This window comes from Chiroxiphia lanceolata, chromosome 3 (genome assembly GCF_009829145.1).
Source record: "Chiroxiphia lanceolata isolate bChiLan1 chromosome 3, bChiLan1.pri, whole genome shotgun sequence".
Taxonomy (NCBI): Eukaryota; Metazoa; Chordata; class Aves; order Passeriformes; family Pipridae; genus Chiroxiphia; species Chiroxiphia lanceolata.
Genome location: NC_045639.1, coordinates 93,188,406 through 93,204,228, shown reverse-complemented (window position 1 = coordinate 93,204,228; position 15,823 = coordinate 93,188,406). Strand labels below are relative to the sequence as shown.

The following is a 15,823-nucleotide window of genomic DNA, read 5'->3' as shown; positions in this document are numbered from 1 at the left end:
AATATTCTGCAGATAAGGACAGTCTGGGTAAATGCAAAGTATTTTCATACTGTAAGATTTAATCATTGCACTTCTGTTCAACAACATTTCACTGAAGAGTGGCATCAGTTTAGGGGAATGTTTTCAAACCTTGCTGTAGTTCTTCGTAGAACTCCAGAATCAGAGAAAATGAAAGTCAGTCTGAGCATGAGTAGCACCTTTGTTTCTTTACCTATCTCAAAACAAGGACACAAAGATAACTGTATTTGGCGTTCCTGTAGCCCAGTTTCTTGTCTCTACCAACAACCAAACTCAGATGTCTAAGGAGGAATGCAAGATTAAGGCAAGCCTAAATGATTCTTCCTTTTCCAAATCACAAATACCTGTGGGTGCTACATCCGTGTGTTAATAACACCCCCTTGGTGTGGGTTATATCCCCTTGCAACATCACTCCAGGCCCCAAGTGTGTGTTCCTCTGAGTGTAGGCCAGGACTTGTGTATCTCAGTTATTCCCAAGCAGCTCCTACTGAAGGTAGGCATCCATAGGTTCCCTTTGGGAATTTGCGATCTGAAAGCACACAATCATCAGAAAACCTCTGCTACACAAAGTGGGTCTTGAAAGTATTTACACCGGAGATTCATAAAGGTTCCCTGCACCCTGGACCTCATGCACATGTGAGAAGAAGCATTCCACTCCCCAGGCAGCATTTATTTACAACAGCTCGAGGAACTCCTGATCTTTCTGCAAAAGTGTATCTGAACCCTGAGGATAACAAAAACAACTTTAATTTCTTCACACTGTCAGGTTTGGCCAAAAATATGTTGCTGCTTTAAGAGACTGTGTTTATTTTTGCTTTTTTGTGTATCACAGTCCTTTTCTTCTGTTTGTGGTACCGTTCTCTGTTTATCAAAACAGACTGAAAGAAAGGCAAAAACATCAATATAGCACTGCTGGCGTAGTTCCTAACAGATCCTGTTTTTTTGCTAGAGAGAACATTGTTTTGAACTGGTCCACTCCTTGTATCTTTGCTTGCCATTTTTTTTAACTGCATAGTTCAACATTTTTTTGTCCCCACTTCTGAAACTTTAAAGAAGTTCTGAGGAAGACACAGGTATCTCCTAAATTTGCTCATTTTCAGTTACCAGTGGTGGAATACCCTTTAGATGTAATCCACAGACCTAACCTGATCCAGGTTCTGTTCCTGGCAGCCTGTTGATCAAAACAGTTAAGCTTTTGTGGGAAACCTCCTGCTAACTTGGCCAACATATAATATTCACATATTATTATAGAGCAGTACAAAGGCCAGAGTGCATCTGTTAGAATAACAGATTAAAGCCACTTGAAGATTGTTTCAGTGAACTATAATATGCAAGTACTGTGGGTGTTCATCAAATACTATTTTGGATCAGCAAGACAGCTTAAAGTGACACTGCTGCTCTCCAGTGCTAATATCTGTATAGAAAACTATATGTACCACATTCTAATAATAACTTTAAAAGATTCTTTAGATCTGGACATCTTCAGGAAGGTACAGACAAGTGATGATTTACCCTTGAATTTGCAGGATTTGTGGAGCTATATTTCTGAACTGCTGTCTTCAGGATTTATATATATATATATTTTATTCTTTTTAAGCTGTCATAACCTTTTTCTGTGGCCTTTTTTCTGTCTTTTCTGTGGCCTTCTCTGAGTCTGCTACATCCTTCTTCAGCTACAGAGATCAGAACTGCACACAATATTTTAAATGTGGATTTATAATCTTTTCTGTATCTTTGCCCTGTTCTCAGTGTCCTTCCTGGTGCTGCCCAGTATTTGGGGGATTTGGGACTGCTGCTGCACAACTGAGAGGATGGCTTCAGGGAAGGGTCAACAACTCCCAAACTGTAACCACCAATTCCAAGTTAAGCATCATGTAATCAGAATTTAAGGGGTTTTTTTCCCCATGTTTGTTTACACTGAAGCTTGGCTGCCCCATTTTCACCCTGTTTGTTCAGCTTTGAGGTCCTTTTGGAGTTGAGCCAGCGTTTGACTACCCATAAGAGCTTAGGATCTTCTGAAAGAAATGTGAAAAACTGGAGACTTCACTGTTTGCTCCCTTCTTCAACTCATCAGTGATGACACAGAGTAAAACCAGTCCTAGCATTGATCCCTGGAGGACCCCAGTTGTCGAATGTTTTCCATCCTTAAGTCCTTCCATTTGCCTCCTCTCCTTTAAGCAGCTTTTGGTCTATAAAACATCATTTCCTTTAATCCTATGGCAGCTTAATTTCTTTAATAGCCTTCAATGTGGAACCCTGTCAGAGGCTTTATGAAAATTCAAATATATCATGTCCAGTGAATCCCCTTTATCCGCCTGCTCCTTGACACTGTTGTAGAAATCCAGCAAATTGGTGAGGCAGGATTTCCCTTTACAGAATCCACACCAATTTTTTTTCAACAAACTGTGATTATCTCTGTGCTTAGTGGTCTTATTATAGACCCTGCTATCTTACTCAGGGATGTAAGACTCATTGTATTTCCCAGCATCATCTCTAAAGCCTTCATTTGTAGAAGGGAACTCCCCATTTTTATGGCACAATGGTTGGTTGTGATGATAGGTTACACATCTTTGTTTTCAAAGTCCAAGTTTGAGAGCTTTTGGATGAATGCTGTCTGGTCTTGGTGACTTCCTGACATCAAACTTATTTATTTAGTCTAACACTTTCTGTCTGTTTACTTATTGATCTAGTTCCTTTGAGTGATCTGATACAAAGAATGCAATGAGTGCAGGAATCAAACAGTTTCAGCAAGGAAAATATTGCAAGCAAATATCTGAGCTTCTCTTGCAAGGGCTTATACTTTACCATGAGTGCTACTCTTCACACCTTTGTCCTCCAGCAGTCCCACCAGTGACCTAGCTGGTTTACTGCTTTTAATATATTTTAAAAAGTTAAAATAGAGCACCCTCGCCATTTTTCAAGTTTCTTTTTGATCCTTTTAAGTTTATGTTTACATTTGGCATGAGTGGTTTCTTGGCTTTTCCTTATTTGGACAAGCTTTCCATTCCTCAAGGAGGAAAAGAAGGTAAGAGTATAGTAGTAACCTCCTTAATTTTCCCATTAAGCCATACAGGTGTTTTTCAGACCTACGCAGACTTTTCCTTTTGCAGTGTTATATGTCTTTTACATGGGTTTTTATTGCAAGTTTTTCTGGGGTTTGGTATTTAGTGTTTTGGGGGTTTTTTACCAGTCTCTAGGTTGCCTTCTTTTGGACTGTTTCTTTCAGGATATTTTGACACTTTACCTTTCCTCCCATTACATAGTTCCTTTAATTCACAGAATCATTAAATCTGGAAAACCCTCTAAGATCACAAAGTCCAGCCGTTGACCAAATACCATGCCCACTAAACCATATCACAAAGTGCCACGTCTGTTCATTTTTTGAACACTTCCAGGGATGGTGAATTTACCACTTTCCTGGGCAAGTCTCTTCCAATGCTTAACGACTCTTTTGGTGAAGAAGTTTTTCCTTATATCCAACCCGAATCTCCCCTGGTACAAATTTAGGCCATTTCCTCTTGTCCTATTGCTAGTTGCCTGGGAGAAGAGGCCAACCCCCCAAAATTCTGCATTTCTGTGTAGATTCTTTCTCTACAACACTGAAATTAATTGTATTGTGGTTCCAGAGCACTTCTTACAAACACTGTGCACCACTCAAGACCACACCAGAAGTGGCATCTTTTCATGTGGGTTTTGTTACTAGTTGTTCTAGGAAACAATCTGTTGAGGTTTTTTTTCCTCTAGTGTTTTTGTCCAGTTGGTTGGCTTGGTTTGGTTTGGGTTTACTTTGGGTTTTTTTCCCCGCTCATTCAGATGAAGTATCGATGCAGTTCAGTAAGCTGAAATCTCACACTCCTGCTGTCAGTCCTGAACTTGCAGGTCGCAGTCTGGCTTCACAGTTTCTGCTCACTATTATCAAACTTATTGGGAAGTCATTTAATATATTTATCTAATATATATTTTATTAGAGCCTAAGATTTCCATGCAAAAGGATTTCATTGTGCTTCTGTCTCCTTATTATAGAAAACTATTTTACTTTATATATTCATGCACAGTACTATTCACTTACTTGTAAATCCTCTTCTGTCATTCCTAGAAGTCCTGTAGCCTGGTAACATTGCATGCTCCTGCAAGGCCCCTGGGTACTTGCCTTACAGGGGTGATCTCTTGGTGCCAGTAATTCTTGTTCTGTCTTCATATTTAGGCATCTCGTGTTGGTACACAGCTACATGTGTGTTGGTAAACTTCTGAGTTTTGCCCTCACATTGAATTTTATCTACATCCACCTCATGCCACATCCCTATGGACAGGCTGCTTTTCCTGACCTTCAGCCTTCCCTAACTGCCAGTCCAGACGGTCTCTAACTTTTTCAGTTTTTGCAGCTTCATAATGATTCAGGTGCATCCTGTTTCTCACCTCAGAACATCCTCCAGCCCCTAAGTCACTTATTCCTTATGCCATGCCCCTTCTGGATGCATGGAGGCTCCGATCTCTGTGTGCATGGCAGGCTTTGCACAGGGGATTGGCAGTATTCCTGAAAGGGCTATTCCTCAGGTCCCAGGCTTCCCTCCTTGCTGTGAGCTTCAGTCAAGCCTGCACAGCACCCCCTGCATGCTTCCCTACATCAGCGGTACCTGCAGGTACTGGCGCACCCTGCTCCTCCACTGCTGCCCAGGTTAACTCCTCTGAGCAACCTTTGCTGGCCCTGGATGTTTGCTTTCCTGTCTGGTGCCACTTTGCTGTACTGGTGCTTTATTTTGTTAGAGCAAGTCGTGAAATAGTTTCCTGTCAGCTCAACTTGAGGTGATGGAACACACAAAGCTGAGAAACAATGTGGCACTTAAATTTGTGTTTGTTTTTCTGTTTGATTGTTAATTTGGTGTACAAAGTAAATGGAAGTGGAGAGATGGGATTTATTTCTTTGAGGAGACATTTTACAAACTGCTTTGATAGCTAAACACTAAAGTCCTGACTAGTGAAAATTTAAAAAGTGGAGAAGAAAGCATCTACAGTTCAGAGAGGAATGTCTTTGCTGTCATGGGTTTGCCTGTAAAACTATATACACCACAACACACAATGTTCTCTTACTGAAGAGACATACTTTTAAACATTTGAAAGGCTAGTTAGAATAAATATACATTATTCAAATTTCAGATTTCTTTGATATCACTATCAGTTTATCACAAACATTACTGAAATCTGTTAAAACAGGAGAGAATTGTGGACTCTTTAAGTGAACATGATGATGTCAGGTTTCGGTTTGTCCTTTCTTAATTTTGAAGGACTTGGCAATAATTACACTGCAGTAAAAGAGCCAATGTAGGAGGTTGAAATCTGAGCTACTTTATTGCCGTCGTATTTAAAGTGCATATAAAAATAGACCTCATTAGTAATTGAAAACTGGAATATCTGCTTAAGTGTAATGCCACTGTCACAACTTTCTTAAGGGGCAAGGCAAACAGTTTGGAGTGGTGGAATGAACCTCTGTGGTAGTATTAAGGGGAAGGTGGTCTGAGGCCATTTGTATGTCCCTTTTCAGTTAAGATATGTCTATGCTTTGGAGCTTCTCTTTTCCCTCAGTTTCCCTTGTAATGCTGGTAATTCCAAACAATTAACTGGCTTCTGAAGGTGAGGAGTTGAGAACTGTTAGAATTTTGTGGAAGCTCCAAACATTGGTTTGCAATTAAAAATCTTATGAATCCAATTCCTTTCCTGGAGACTGCTGCACCTCATTCATTAATCCTAATTCTGCACTGAATCCTTCAGCCCTGTGTTAGTGTGAAACCTGTCCCACAGAAGGAAGGACACAGTGTCACAGTCTAAGAGGAAAAAATGCTCAATCCACCTTACTATTTTCAATTCCTTCCTTCTGCTGTGGTTGGCCATTAGAAGCATTATAAACATTCTGTGCTTGTATCTGTTATTTAGCCAGATAGAAAGTTTTATTAGGAAATTATCTCCTACACAAAAGTCAATCCACTTGGCTCCCACACGAGTTGTTAGCATTCATTTAACCCAATTGGTACACAATTCTTGATTGGCTAATGCTTTCCCCAACATAATGTTTGCTTGTAATGCATGGTTTGCACTTATGGTTTGTCTCTTGGAGGAAAGTTCAGGCTTGCTTGTTCCTGCTGTTAATTATAACAAATCCTGGCAAGTTTAGGAATCTGAAAAGCCTTGTAAGATGTTGGCCTTAAGGGCTAGTGTCCCTGAAGTTAGATGTAATTTGAACGTAATAAATTGCTTCAATAAGATTTTGTTTCTTAGCTTAATTGCATAAGTCTTTGGGGAGTTAAGCTAATGTGAAATTAGGAGTCATGGGACCACCACTAACCTTTAGAGGTTGTGGTGATAAAATCCAGCTGTTTCTTCTCAAAATCGACCTCAATATATTGTCCTTATTCACTGGTGTTCTTATGTGATTGCAGTGACATTGTAGATTGGAAAAAGTTGGATTGGGAAAAAAGTTGGATTAGTTGCATTAAACCCTGATATGAATTGGATAATTAAAGACTAGTCAGATTCCCTGATGTGCTTGATTGCATGCATTATGGTATTATCTGCAGATGTCCTGGTTGCCCAGACTTTGGATAAAAGGGCCTTGAATGGATGTGTGGGAATCATGACCCTCTCCAGGGGAGCACCTGCAGTAGCAGATCCCACAGCCTTCAGTGAGGTTGTACTAAGCTCAAACTACAAGGGAGAGTAAGGCTGTGGAAGAAAGCATTGGCATTTACAAAGGTGGGAAATTATGACAAAGTTTTAGGATCTTCAGATATGGGGACTCAATTTAGATTGTTTGAAGAAGACCAGAGTGGGAAGTGGTAAGAATCAACTTGCATTGGCACTTGGGCACAAGGTAGAAAGTGAGCAGCAACTCTCAGGTATTTGTGGAGGTTTTTGGCTGTCCAAGCAGATTTGTAGAATCGCTACATTTCAGCTTGGGATGGGGGTAAGGTGTTTCTTTAGAAATACTTATGTCTTGAATTTTGATTGGCTTATAATTTCCCTTAATAATTTATAACTGAGGTTATAAGTAACATCAGTAAAGACTTGTTTGTTCTTATGCAGAGCAACCTATGTGCTATGAAGTAAAAGAAACATACAGTAGAAAATGCACAGAATGTTTCAAATATCTTTTAAAGCTGGATCTTGAGCTTTAGCTGAATATGCATACCATAGATGCTTTTTATAGGAGTCTAGTGCAAAAAAAGACTGTATCATCTGGCTTCCAGGCATTTGTTTTCTAGATACAGTTCTGCATCTTGTTAGAATGTTCCACTTAGTAGTAATGCCATTCAAAAGAGGATTTATACATCAGTGAACATCATAAGCGTTTAAGACATGGATAATACATCTGTCATTTTAAAATATTAATAGTATGCTTTTAGGTGATCATATAGTCAATGACCTTCATGTAGGGGCCTGGATAGTATCCTTGGAGAAACAGGCCTAGAAAATCCTTTCTTCTCATTAAAGCAAGAGGAAAAACCTGCTTTTAGATAAAAGAACTCTGATTTCTTTGTGGTTAGTAAAAGCATTGCACATAAACCTGAAGAAAATGTCTACTTGTACCGCCATTCCGGACTCCAAGTACTTAACTTGCCTGTTATCTAATAGCTGTAGTTAGGAGAAGGTTCTGCCAGGAACCTTCTGGTGCCAGCTGTGTTTGCTGCTGCATGGCTGAGGTTGCCTTGTGCCTGCTGGGAGCCCTCAGCCATTTCCCCAGCTGATGGTGCAGGGCCGTGTTGCTCCCTTTATGTTACGGTGCAGTTTGGTGAAGGGCTCTCTTTGCGTGAACTCTAGACAGAACCACACACAGCACCTTACAGATTTGTGCATCAAACTGCCATAAGACTTCAGTGATCTCTTTATCTCTTCTCCTTCCCTCCCCCTCTGCAACCACGCATACACATTTGCATGAACAGGCTTTTAAAATTCCTTAAGGCAATTTCTAGTATATGATAAGGACTGCTTTTACAACAAAGTCTTTCCAAATCAGTAATCCTGTAAAGATGAAAAATAAATACAGGGATATCTGCTTTGGCAGACAACAATAAAGATGTACATGTCGCAGCAATTATTTTGCACATTCATTCCTCAAGATACCCCTAACAGTTATGGGTCAAAGTCTTCTGTACATCTGCACTGCTGTCCAAAAATGTCAACAACCTAAAGGGACCACCCTCTCTGTGTTACATTTGTTGCTTGTCTGTATTGTAGGAAGGCACTTCTGGTCCATTTCCAAAATATGAAACTGTCCAAATTTCTGAAGACTTCCATCTTCACATCATGCATCTCTCTGTACAGAGATGTCATGGTTACTGCAGCACCCCTTGCTACTGGTAAATGCAGATGGTTACCAATACACACTGCACAGGATTTCACAGTGGTTACAATAAACGTAGTATTTTACAATGTGCAGTATATCACAATAGTCATGCACAGTATTTTTACCACTTATTAGTTGTAAGAAATCCCACAAGGCTATTTGAGTAATGGGATTTTGTTTTTCATTAATGCTTGCTTGGTAAATTTTTCTAGGGACAAATTGAGGAAATGGAGGAGGGGAATTACAATAGGGCTGTCTCGAGCTTTGTAAGACAGAAGAAAAATGAAGGGATAAAAAATAGAAAGCATCATTTTTTTCTGAGTCTTTTGCCCTCTTCTACTTTGTAATTATAGATTATTGCTTAAACTGAAGCATACTTTCTTCTGGAGATGCTTTGGGAAATCACTGTAATTCCAATCCAGGAGCAAACAAAATTTAGATTTTAAAAAGGACAAGCAAAGAGGACTACTAACAAGATTGCAGGATGGATAACTACAGTATCAAAGTTACTGCATCCCACACTACTGAATGAGTAGATTGCTGCTGAGGTAGAGCATAATGTTTTCAAGCACAGCATTTTACAGTTAGCAGGGTGCATTTTAGGACAATTCTTCCATGTTGCACGTGATCTCTGGGGCCTTTCGCTGAACACCTGCTCCTACAATGGTTCACTGTTTGAAGTGTGTAGGCCAGGTGGTTTCTAAGTTCAGCAAAGTGCTCAGGATCTGATCTTAAGGAGGGGAGGCTTTTGAGCACTGAAGTTAGGCTTCCAAGGCACGCACAGACCAATTTTTTTGGTGTATTTTAGACAAAGAAATGCCCTACAGTGTTTTTGTGACTCAGTTCTGTTGTTTTGCTCTCTTTTTAGAGTTTCTTTGTAAGGAATGCCCAAGAGTTCATATTTTCATTGACCGAATTGAGCTGAAGGACATTCCAGAAGAGCAGATGTATATGAGAAGGTGGCTTCATGAACGTTTTGAAATAAAGGATAAGTGAGTAGAAATATGTAGAACTTCCTGTTTCAACAATCTGTCTTACTTCTTTTGTATTAACAGATACATCCTTGATTTCTGTGTTACCAGCAGTACCAGCTTTAAAGCTCTCTGAAGAGAGGGTGATGTTGGTATTCTTGTGCATATAACGTATCAGAACCTTCTGCTAAAACCTTTTGCTCAGGAGGTTGGGATTCCTGGGGTTTTGACCTTCCTTAGATTGAAGAGGTGTGAGTCTTGTGTTCCAGGCAAGACTCATATTCATTTGAATACTCTCCGTTTATCTGCTTGTAATTGAGTCCTGTATAGCCAAGAATGTAAGATGCCTGTGGTAGGCAAGCAAAAAACAGCAGTGTGATTCTCTCCTTGTAGTCAGTTTTAAGTTGGAGTTAAAGGCAGGTCTTGATCTAATCTCTTCTGCCAAAATTGTTTACATGTTTTTCATCCAGACATCAACTGGATAAAAACACAGTTAACCCCAAAATCCCTACCTTCACTAGGGAAACAAGGTGAAGTAGAAGTTTCATTTGTCCATTTTTTAATTGTGGCAGAACTAAAGTACCTGGCTCCCTCCAGCATCTCCAGAGAAGTTCACTAGTGAGCATATGCAGGAGATCTAGGAAACCTTGTTCTCTGGAGGGACTTTGTACCTCAATGTGGAATTTAAATATTGTTTGAGAGATGATGGTTTTATTTGCCATTAAGTCCAACTTAAGGAGCTACATCTGTTTACTTTCTAAATCCTTGAATATTTTATGTGAGACAGAAATTTCCCTGATTCTTCAGTTATGTTCTGCTTTAAAATTGTTCTGCCAATCTCACACTTCATGGAAGTAAAAAATGTATTCATTTCTCCTGTGAACTTTGAATTCATGTAAAAGTTAACATGACTATCTGTAAGCATGGCACCGTTACTAAAGTGTCTTAGACATTTAAAATCACTAAAAAACTTTTCTTCACTTTAGAAAGGAAGAAAGTCTGGATTTAATTTATATAGACAAGGAGGTGATACATAAAATAAAAGACTGCCCGGTGTCTGTCCCTTTAGTTGTCTGGTGAAGACAAGCAAAACTGAACCCTGATTGTCTCATTGTAGGCTCTTGTTCACTGGAACATCTTTCCTGGGACCAAAGGAATCTGTCAGGCAAATTCAGAGATAGTTAAACCCCCAGAATTTCCAGATCCATTTATTAAAGGTTTTTAAAAGTAGGAGGAAAAAAGTTACCACTAAACCAGTGGTGTAGCATTTTACTCCTGCATGTTTAGCTTCCGATGTATTTAGGGTCTTGTGAGCCCTTGTTATTTATTAGTTTATTTTATGAAGATGTTTTTTCATCGTCCAGTGATTATCTGTGTGTTGTTTTGTCCTGCAATACTGCTCAATGCTATGGGCTTTTATGCTAAATGCTGAATGAAAAGGATTCTTTTCAATTTTTATGTTCACTGTTAAAATTAGTCCCCAAGGAAAATATACCTCTATTGCTTACAAGCATTCAGGTTGAGTACTCTGACACGCAACATGTTCATAAGGTGTACTCATTGTTTCAACTTGCTACAGATGAGCTGCTACACATGGTGAGATCATTTGTTAAATAATGTGTGATTAGAAGCAGTTACTGGAGGAAAGTAAGTTGCTTAAAATGCCTTACTCTCCTGTATGACTTTAACCATCTCCTTTTCTCTGCTTTTAGGTTACTAATAGAATTTTATGATGCAAAGGATTCTAAAAGAAGAAATAAATTCCCTGGAAAAAGTGTTCATTCCAAACTAAGCCTCAAGAAAACTTTACCATCTTTGCTGTTTTTAGGTGGCCTGACTGCTAGTATGCTTCTGACAGAATCTGGAAGGAAACTTTATGTAAAAACATGGATATATGGGACTTTAATTGGCTGCCTCTGGGTTAGCATTAAACCATAAGCAGATGTTAGTCTCCAGTTGGTGAAATGTGCAGTCTTTTCTTGTACATTGCACCAAACCTTTTCCTGACTTTATAGAAAAAAAAAGTGTAAATAAAGCCTTATTGGTCAAATATTGGAAATAATAGATTTTGTGACTTAAGCCTCTGTGTGGTTGGTCTGGGGAAAAGTAATGTAGATTTTCAGATTTGCTACTGATTTTTGCTGGAATAATGACAGATAAACCAAGTCATATGATAAATTGCTTTCCCCGTGAACTAACATCCATCTCTCTCTGCAGATTTGAAGAAGTATGAATTATGCATAAGGGTGTCTTAAGTGGACCTGTGAATGTATTTACAGAGCTTAATTTAGGGTATATATTTATTCTTCTGATATTCATGTTGAATTTTCGTTGTTCTTTCGTGCATTGCAGCAGCTCAGTTGCATCTGTCCCAGCTGTATCACAAATAAAATCAAAACTTTTTTTTTTTTAATTCTGCTCTTCAGTTTTAGCTAAATACTGTGTTCTTTAAAAGGGACTGCGTAAGCTAGCAAATCACGAGATGTTACTTGAAGCAGAATAAAATGTTCCCGAGAACTACTGTTCATGGGGAAGCAGCTCTGTTTATCTAGTGCATGATTTTTGATTATATTGCAGTATTAGGTGATTATTTTACATATGCAAAACATTAAATTGTACTGAGCAAACAGTTTATTTTGTGCACCTTGTGTTTGTGCATAAAAGGAATGTACGTGGTATAACAAAATGTTAAGTTTTTGTTTCTGGCCTAACCAGACTGTAGCCTCCCTTGTGTCTGTTATCCCTACCACCTCAAGTGTTTCAGCTGAACTCACAGACCTTTCATGTGTACGTGCCATAAGCAGAAGTTTCCTGTTACCTCACAATTTTCTGGAAGCAAACTTTGTTGTTTGGGTAGTGCACAGAATTATTGTAACTCCAGGAGCGTAAGGGTACGGTAACAAGGAACCTTCAGGTGTTCCTGCTAAATCCCAAGCATGTGCCTTTCCCACTAATCTGATTTAGCCTGATATTTCATAACCTGGCAGTCATCTCCATGCTGTAGTATCCCAGTAAGATTCACAGTCATTCTAGGTGATGCAGACTGCAGCTGGATTGAAGTTACAGGGTCAATGTATATGATTTGCACAGTAGACTAGTAGTGAAAAAAATGCATATCCCGTCAGTATTTCACCTGCTTGAAAGTATACTTTAAAAAGCAAAATCAACAAACCCTGACTATCAGAAAGTCTGCGATTCCCAAGGCTGGTATTTTTGTTGGGGAAAAGCCATTTCCTGATATCCAGGGAACAGTCTATATGTACAGCAATGGGGTAGGAAAGAGGATGTATTTTATCTTCTTCCATTAGGGAACTGGACTCCTTGTATCAAAATGAGAGAACTAGAAAATATTTTTATATAACACTTGCAAGCTTTAAATGTGCATCTCTCTCTAGCTTCAGTATGATTTGTCTTGCTTTACGGTCCATTGTGAATTAGACATCTCTTAAAATTACATCTCAGTTTTTCAGATTTCATCATTGCCAGTTAATTAAAGATACGGCTTTTACTGTGTGTTTTTCTTTTTTTTTTTTTTAACCTTATAAAGTAATTACGGTTATTACAGTTCCACCTTAAAATCATTCAGTACAACTTTCAGTTTGAAGTTCTGTGTCCTTTCATAATGGATTTTGTCACTGGAGTTATTTATATCGGTGATTGATTCAGGATATGTTGATGAACCATTTTGAAAACAATGACTGGGAACAATGTTGAAAAACAGTATTGTTATGAGGCTGTGAAACAGAAAAAAAAAGCCATTTTATGTAACAGCCAAATGTGCTTACACGTAGTTCTTCCTATTCTCAGCCGACTGTTACCAGTGGGTATAACCAGAAGGCAGTGTTCCTATGTTAGTGTGATTTTTTCAGTCATGGAATGAAATTTTACTCTGACATGACTAAATTTCTTTGTAACAGCTAAGAATAACATTTAATTATACATCAAAAATAAATGCAAACAGCTTAATTCATTTGTAGGAAAATAACTGCTATTTTGGAGAGCCTAATTACCATGAAATACTGGATCACTCTTGCTGTGTAAGTACCAGGAATATAATTGACACAGTGCAGCAAACAAACAGGATGTTTATTTTGAACCTTATCCTCTCTGTTAATCTTTTTTTTTCCTTGCCATTCATTTATAAAGTTTTGAAACTGTAATTTGCTGTTGTATTTGGCATTGGGAGTATCACATGCTATTTCTAAATATGCACTGATATTAACTTGAAATATTTCTTCATTAAAATAAGAAGAGCCAATGCTCATTCAACTTTTCTGCCCTGTCTACTTGTTCAATTTTTTCTGCACTTTCATGTTTGTAGCTTGGTTAATAGGACCTGCTTACACAAAGGCTACGAATGTGGTTTTAAGTTCTTGATGGAAAAACTTGTGTGAGAAGCAGTCATTTGAAAGAAAACAACTTTGTGATTTTTTTTCCATTGCAGTTAGAAATGCATTAAAATTGATTTGTGCTTGTTCCAATGCAACACACCACCAGGTGGGTCAAACTGCAATAGCTTTTCACCCATGAACACCTGCACCAACTTCACAGGTTTAGTAATGTTCATTAGTGTGCAGGACCACAGTCCTGTCCAGGAATTGGCCTCAAGGCCTTGGCCTGACACATTGGCAGACAGTGTGGACAGACCCAAGGGGAGGGAAGAGGTATTGCAAAAAAATACCTGAAGTATATCTTGGTAGCAAATGCCACCAGAGTTTTAGTGATGTGTTAAATCTCAGATGGACCCATATTTCAAAAACCTCCTTTGCCAGCTCTATCAGTGCCTTTCATAACAGCAGTTTCCCTCTACACCACAAGTACTGCTCTGTTCATATGCATGCACGGTATGTAAAACTTGCAAGACCACCACTATGTGCTAATTCTACAATGATATGTTTGTGTTTACTTTTGGGGAAAGGCTGGTAAAGACACATTAACTTAAATAACAGAGAACACAAAAAGTGAAGTGACAGAAAACACTGAGTGATAATAGAGTGAAGAAATTACTGAGGAGGACATGTAAGGGGCTCCAGCCTGCTGCAGTCCTTTGCTAGCTCCTCTGAAGCATTTTTTTACTGTAATACTTGTTTTTTCTCCTTTCAGTCAAATGTAACATAACTGTAAAACTTCTTTTAGTACTTAAAAATTGGCCCCTGATTATTTTAGCATGCATAGAATATATATACTCACTTCAAGTGAGAGAGAGATAACGAGTTTGGGTTTGGATAATGAAGGGGACCAGGACCGGGCTTGGGATTTTTGTTTTAGTGTTATAAATTTTAAAAAAGATGTTTCTCCCACCACCACCTCCAAATAAAAAAACACTTTTAATGACAGAAATTCCAACCATGCCCAGAAAGGCAATGGAAAACCAGCTAATAGGTTCAAGATCTTGGCACCTGCTTTATAAAGGCTTTTCCTTTCTAAAATTGGAAACCACAGTTTGGTCCTAACCTGCAGTTCTAGGTCACTTTTTAGCAGGGCTTGAAACAAACACAGTGGGGTTGCTCTTGTCCTCATTTCCTTGTTCATGCCTGTCTCATCAATTTGGAGCTCTGTGGTCCCAGTGAAGTGAGTTGCACAATATGCTGAGCATAAGACAAAAGAAGAAATTGTTGGTTTAAGTTTGTATAATGGCAAAAGTCACACAAGTAAAACAAAACACAGAACAAATCCAGGGAAGGAAAAGCAACAATAATCTAATTAAAAAAAAATATTAGAAAAATATTAGAAACATCAGCTCCAGTCAGGCATGACTACATCTGATTGATTCCAGGGAAGATTTGTTTTCTGTGTGGGGAGCAGTTTCCCAGTCAGCCTCCTGACAGGTAGGAGTATACCTCCTACGTGTTCAGTTTGAGTCCCAGATCTGCAGCCCTACCCCAGGCTGACTGGTCTGTTGTTTTCCTAATGAGGAGTCCCTCAGCACTTCTAAAACTGATGTGAATCTTGGGTTTCCTCCATTCTCCTCCTGGACCTGAAGAATTTCCCTGTTTGTTTTCACTCTGTTAAACTGCTGACAGACAAGCCACTGACACCCACCTCTTTCAGGGCACATCCTCCTTAGGAGGACTGGCATTTGGTGGGCAGAAGCCAGTGGAAACGCTGGAGTCTGTTGCTGGTGGGGTGGAAGGAGGTGTTGCTGTTGAGAAAACAGTTGTTGAGTTCTGAGCAACCTGGTCTAGTAGAAGGTATCCCTGGCCATGGCAGAGGGGTTGGAACTAGATGGTCTTTAAGGTCCCTTCCAACCAAAACCATTCTGGGATTTTGTAACATCTGTATTTGACATCCAGGATGGATCTCACTCCTGTTTCTGCCAGAGTGTGCCTTTCACTGTTAGGCAGTTTGCATGGCTGTAAGTAAATGCAAAGACTAGATGTACCCCTGAAAATAGTGACTTGTTCCTGGGTCGTATTTGTGATGTGAAAGTTCAGTTAGTTATGCCTGTACAAACTATTTCACAGCCATTCTGCCTGTGAAGGACATTTTGATGCCTCTG

General features: G+C 39.1%; 1 protein-coding gene and 1 long non-coding RNA gene across 2 annotated transcripts in view; one reads left to right on the top strand and one right to left on the bottom strand.

Moving 5' to 3' along the window:
• Nucleotides 1-13,599, top strand: part of AGPAT5 (1-acylglycerol-3-phosphate O-acyltransferase 5) — a 54,375-nt gene extending 40,776 nt beyond the window's left edge. Inside the window, exons 7-8 of the mRNA XM_032683135.1 lie at nucleotides 9,222-9,345; nucleotides 11,037-13,599. Of these exons, the coding sequence (XP_032539026.1) occupies nucleotides 9,222-9,345; nucleotides 11,037-11,262 (350 nt within the window). The 3' untranslated portion in view covers nucleotides 11,263-13,599. The remainder of the gene's footprint in view (nucleotides 1-9,221; nucleotides 9,346-11,036) is intronic.
• Nucleotides 10,330-15,453, bottom strand: LOC116784467. The gene is made up of 3 exons (XR_004356082.1): nucleotides 15,367-15,453; nucleotides 14,779-14,912; nucleotides 10,330-10,482 (listed from the first exon to the last, which is right to left on the bottom strand). It is a non-coding gene; the product is annotated as an uncharacterized LOC116784467 (long non-coding RNA).
• Between the last annotated feature and the right edge of the window lie 370 nt (nucleotides 15,454-15,823).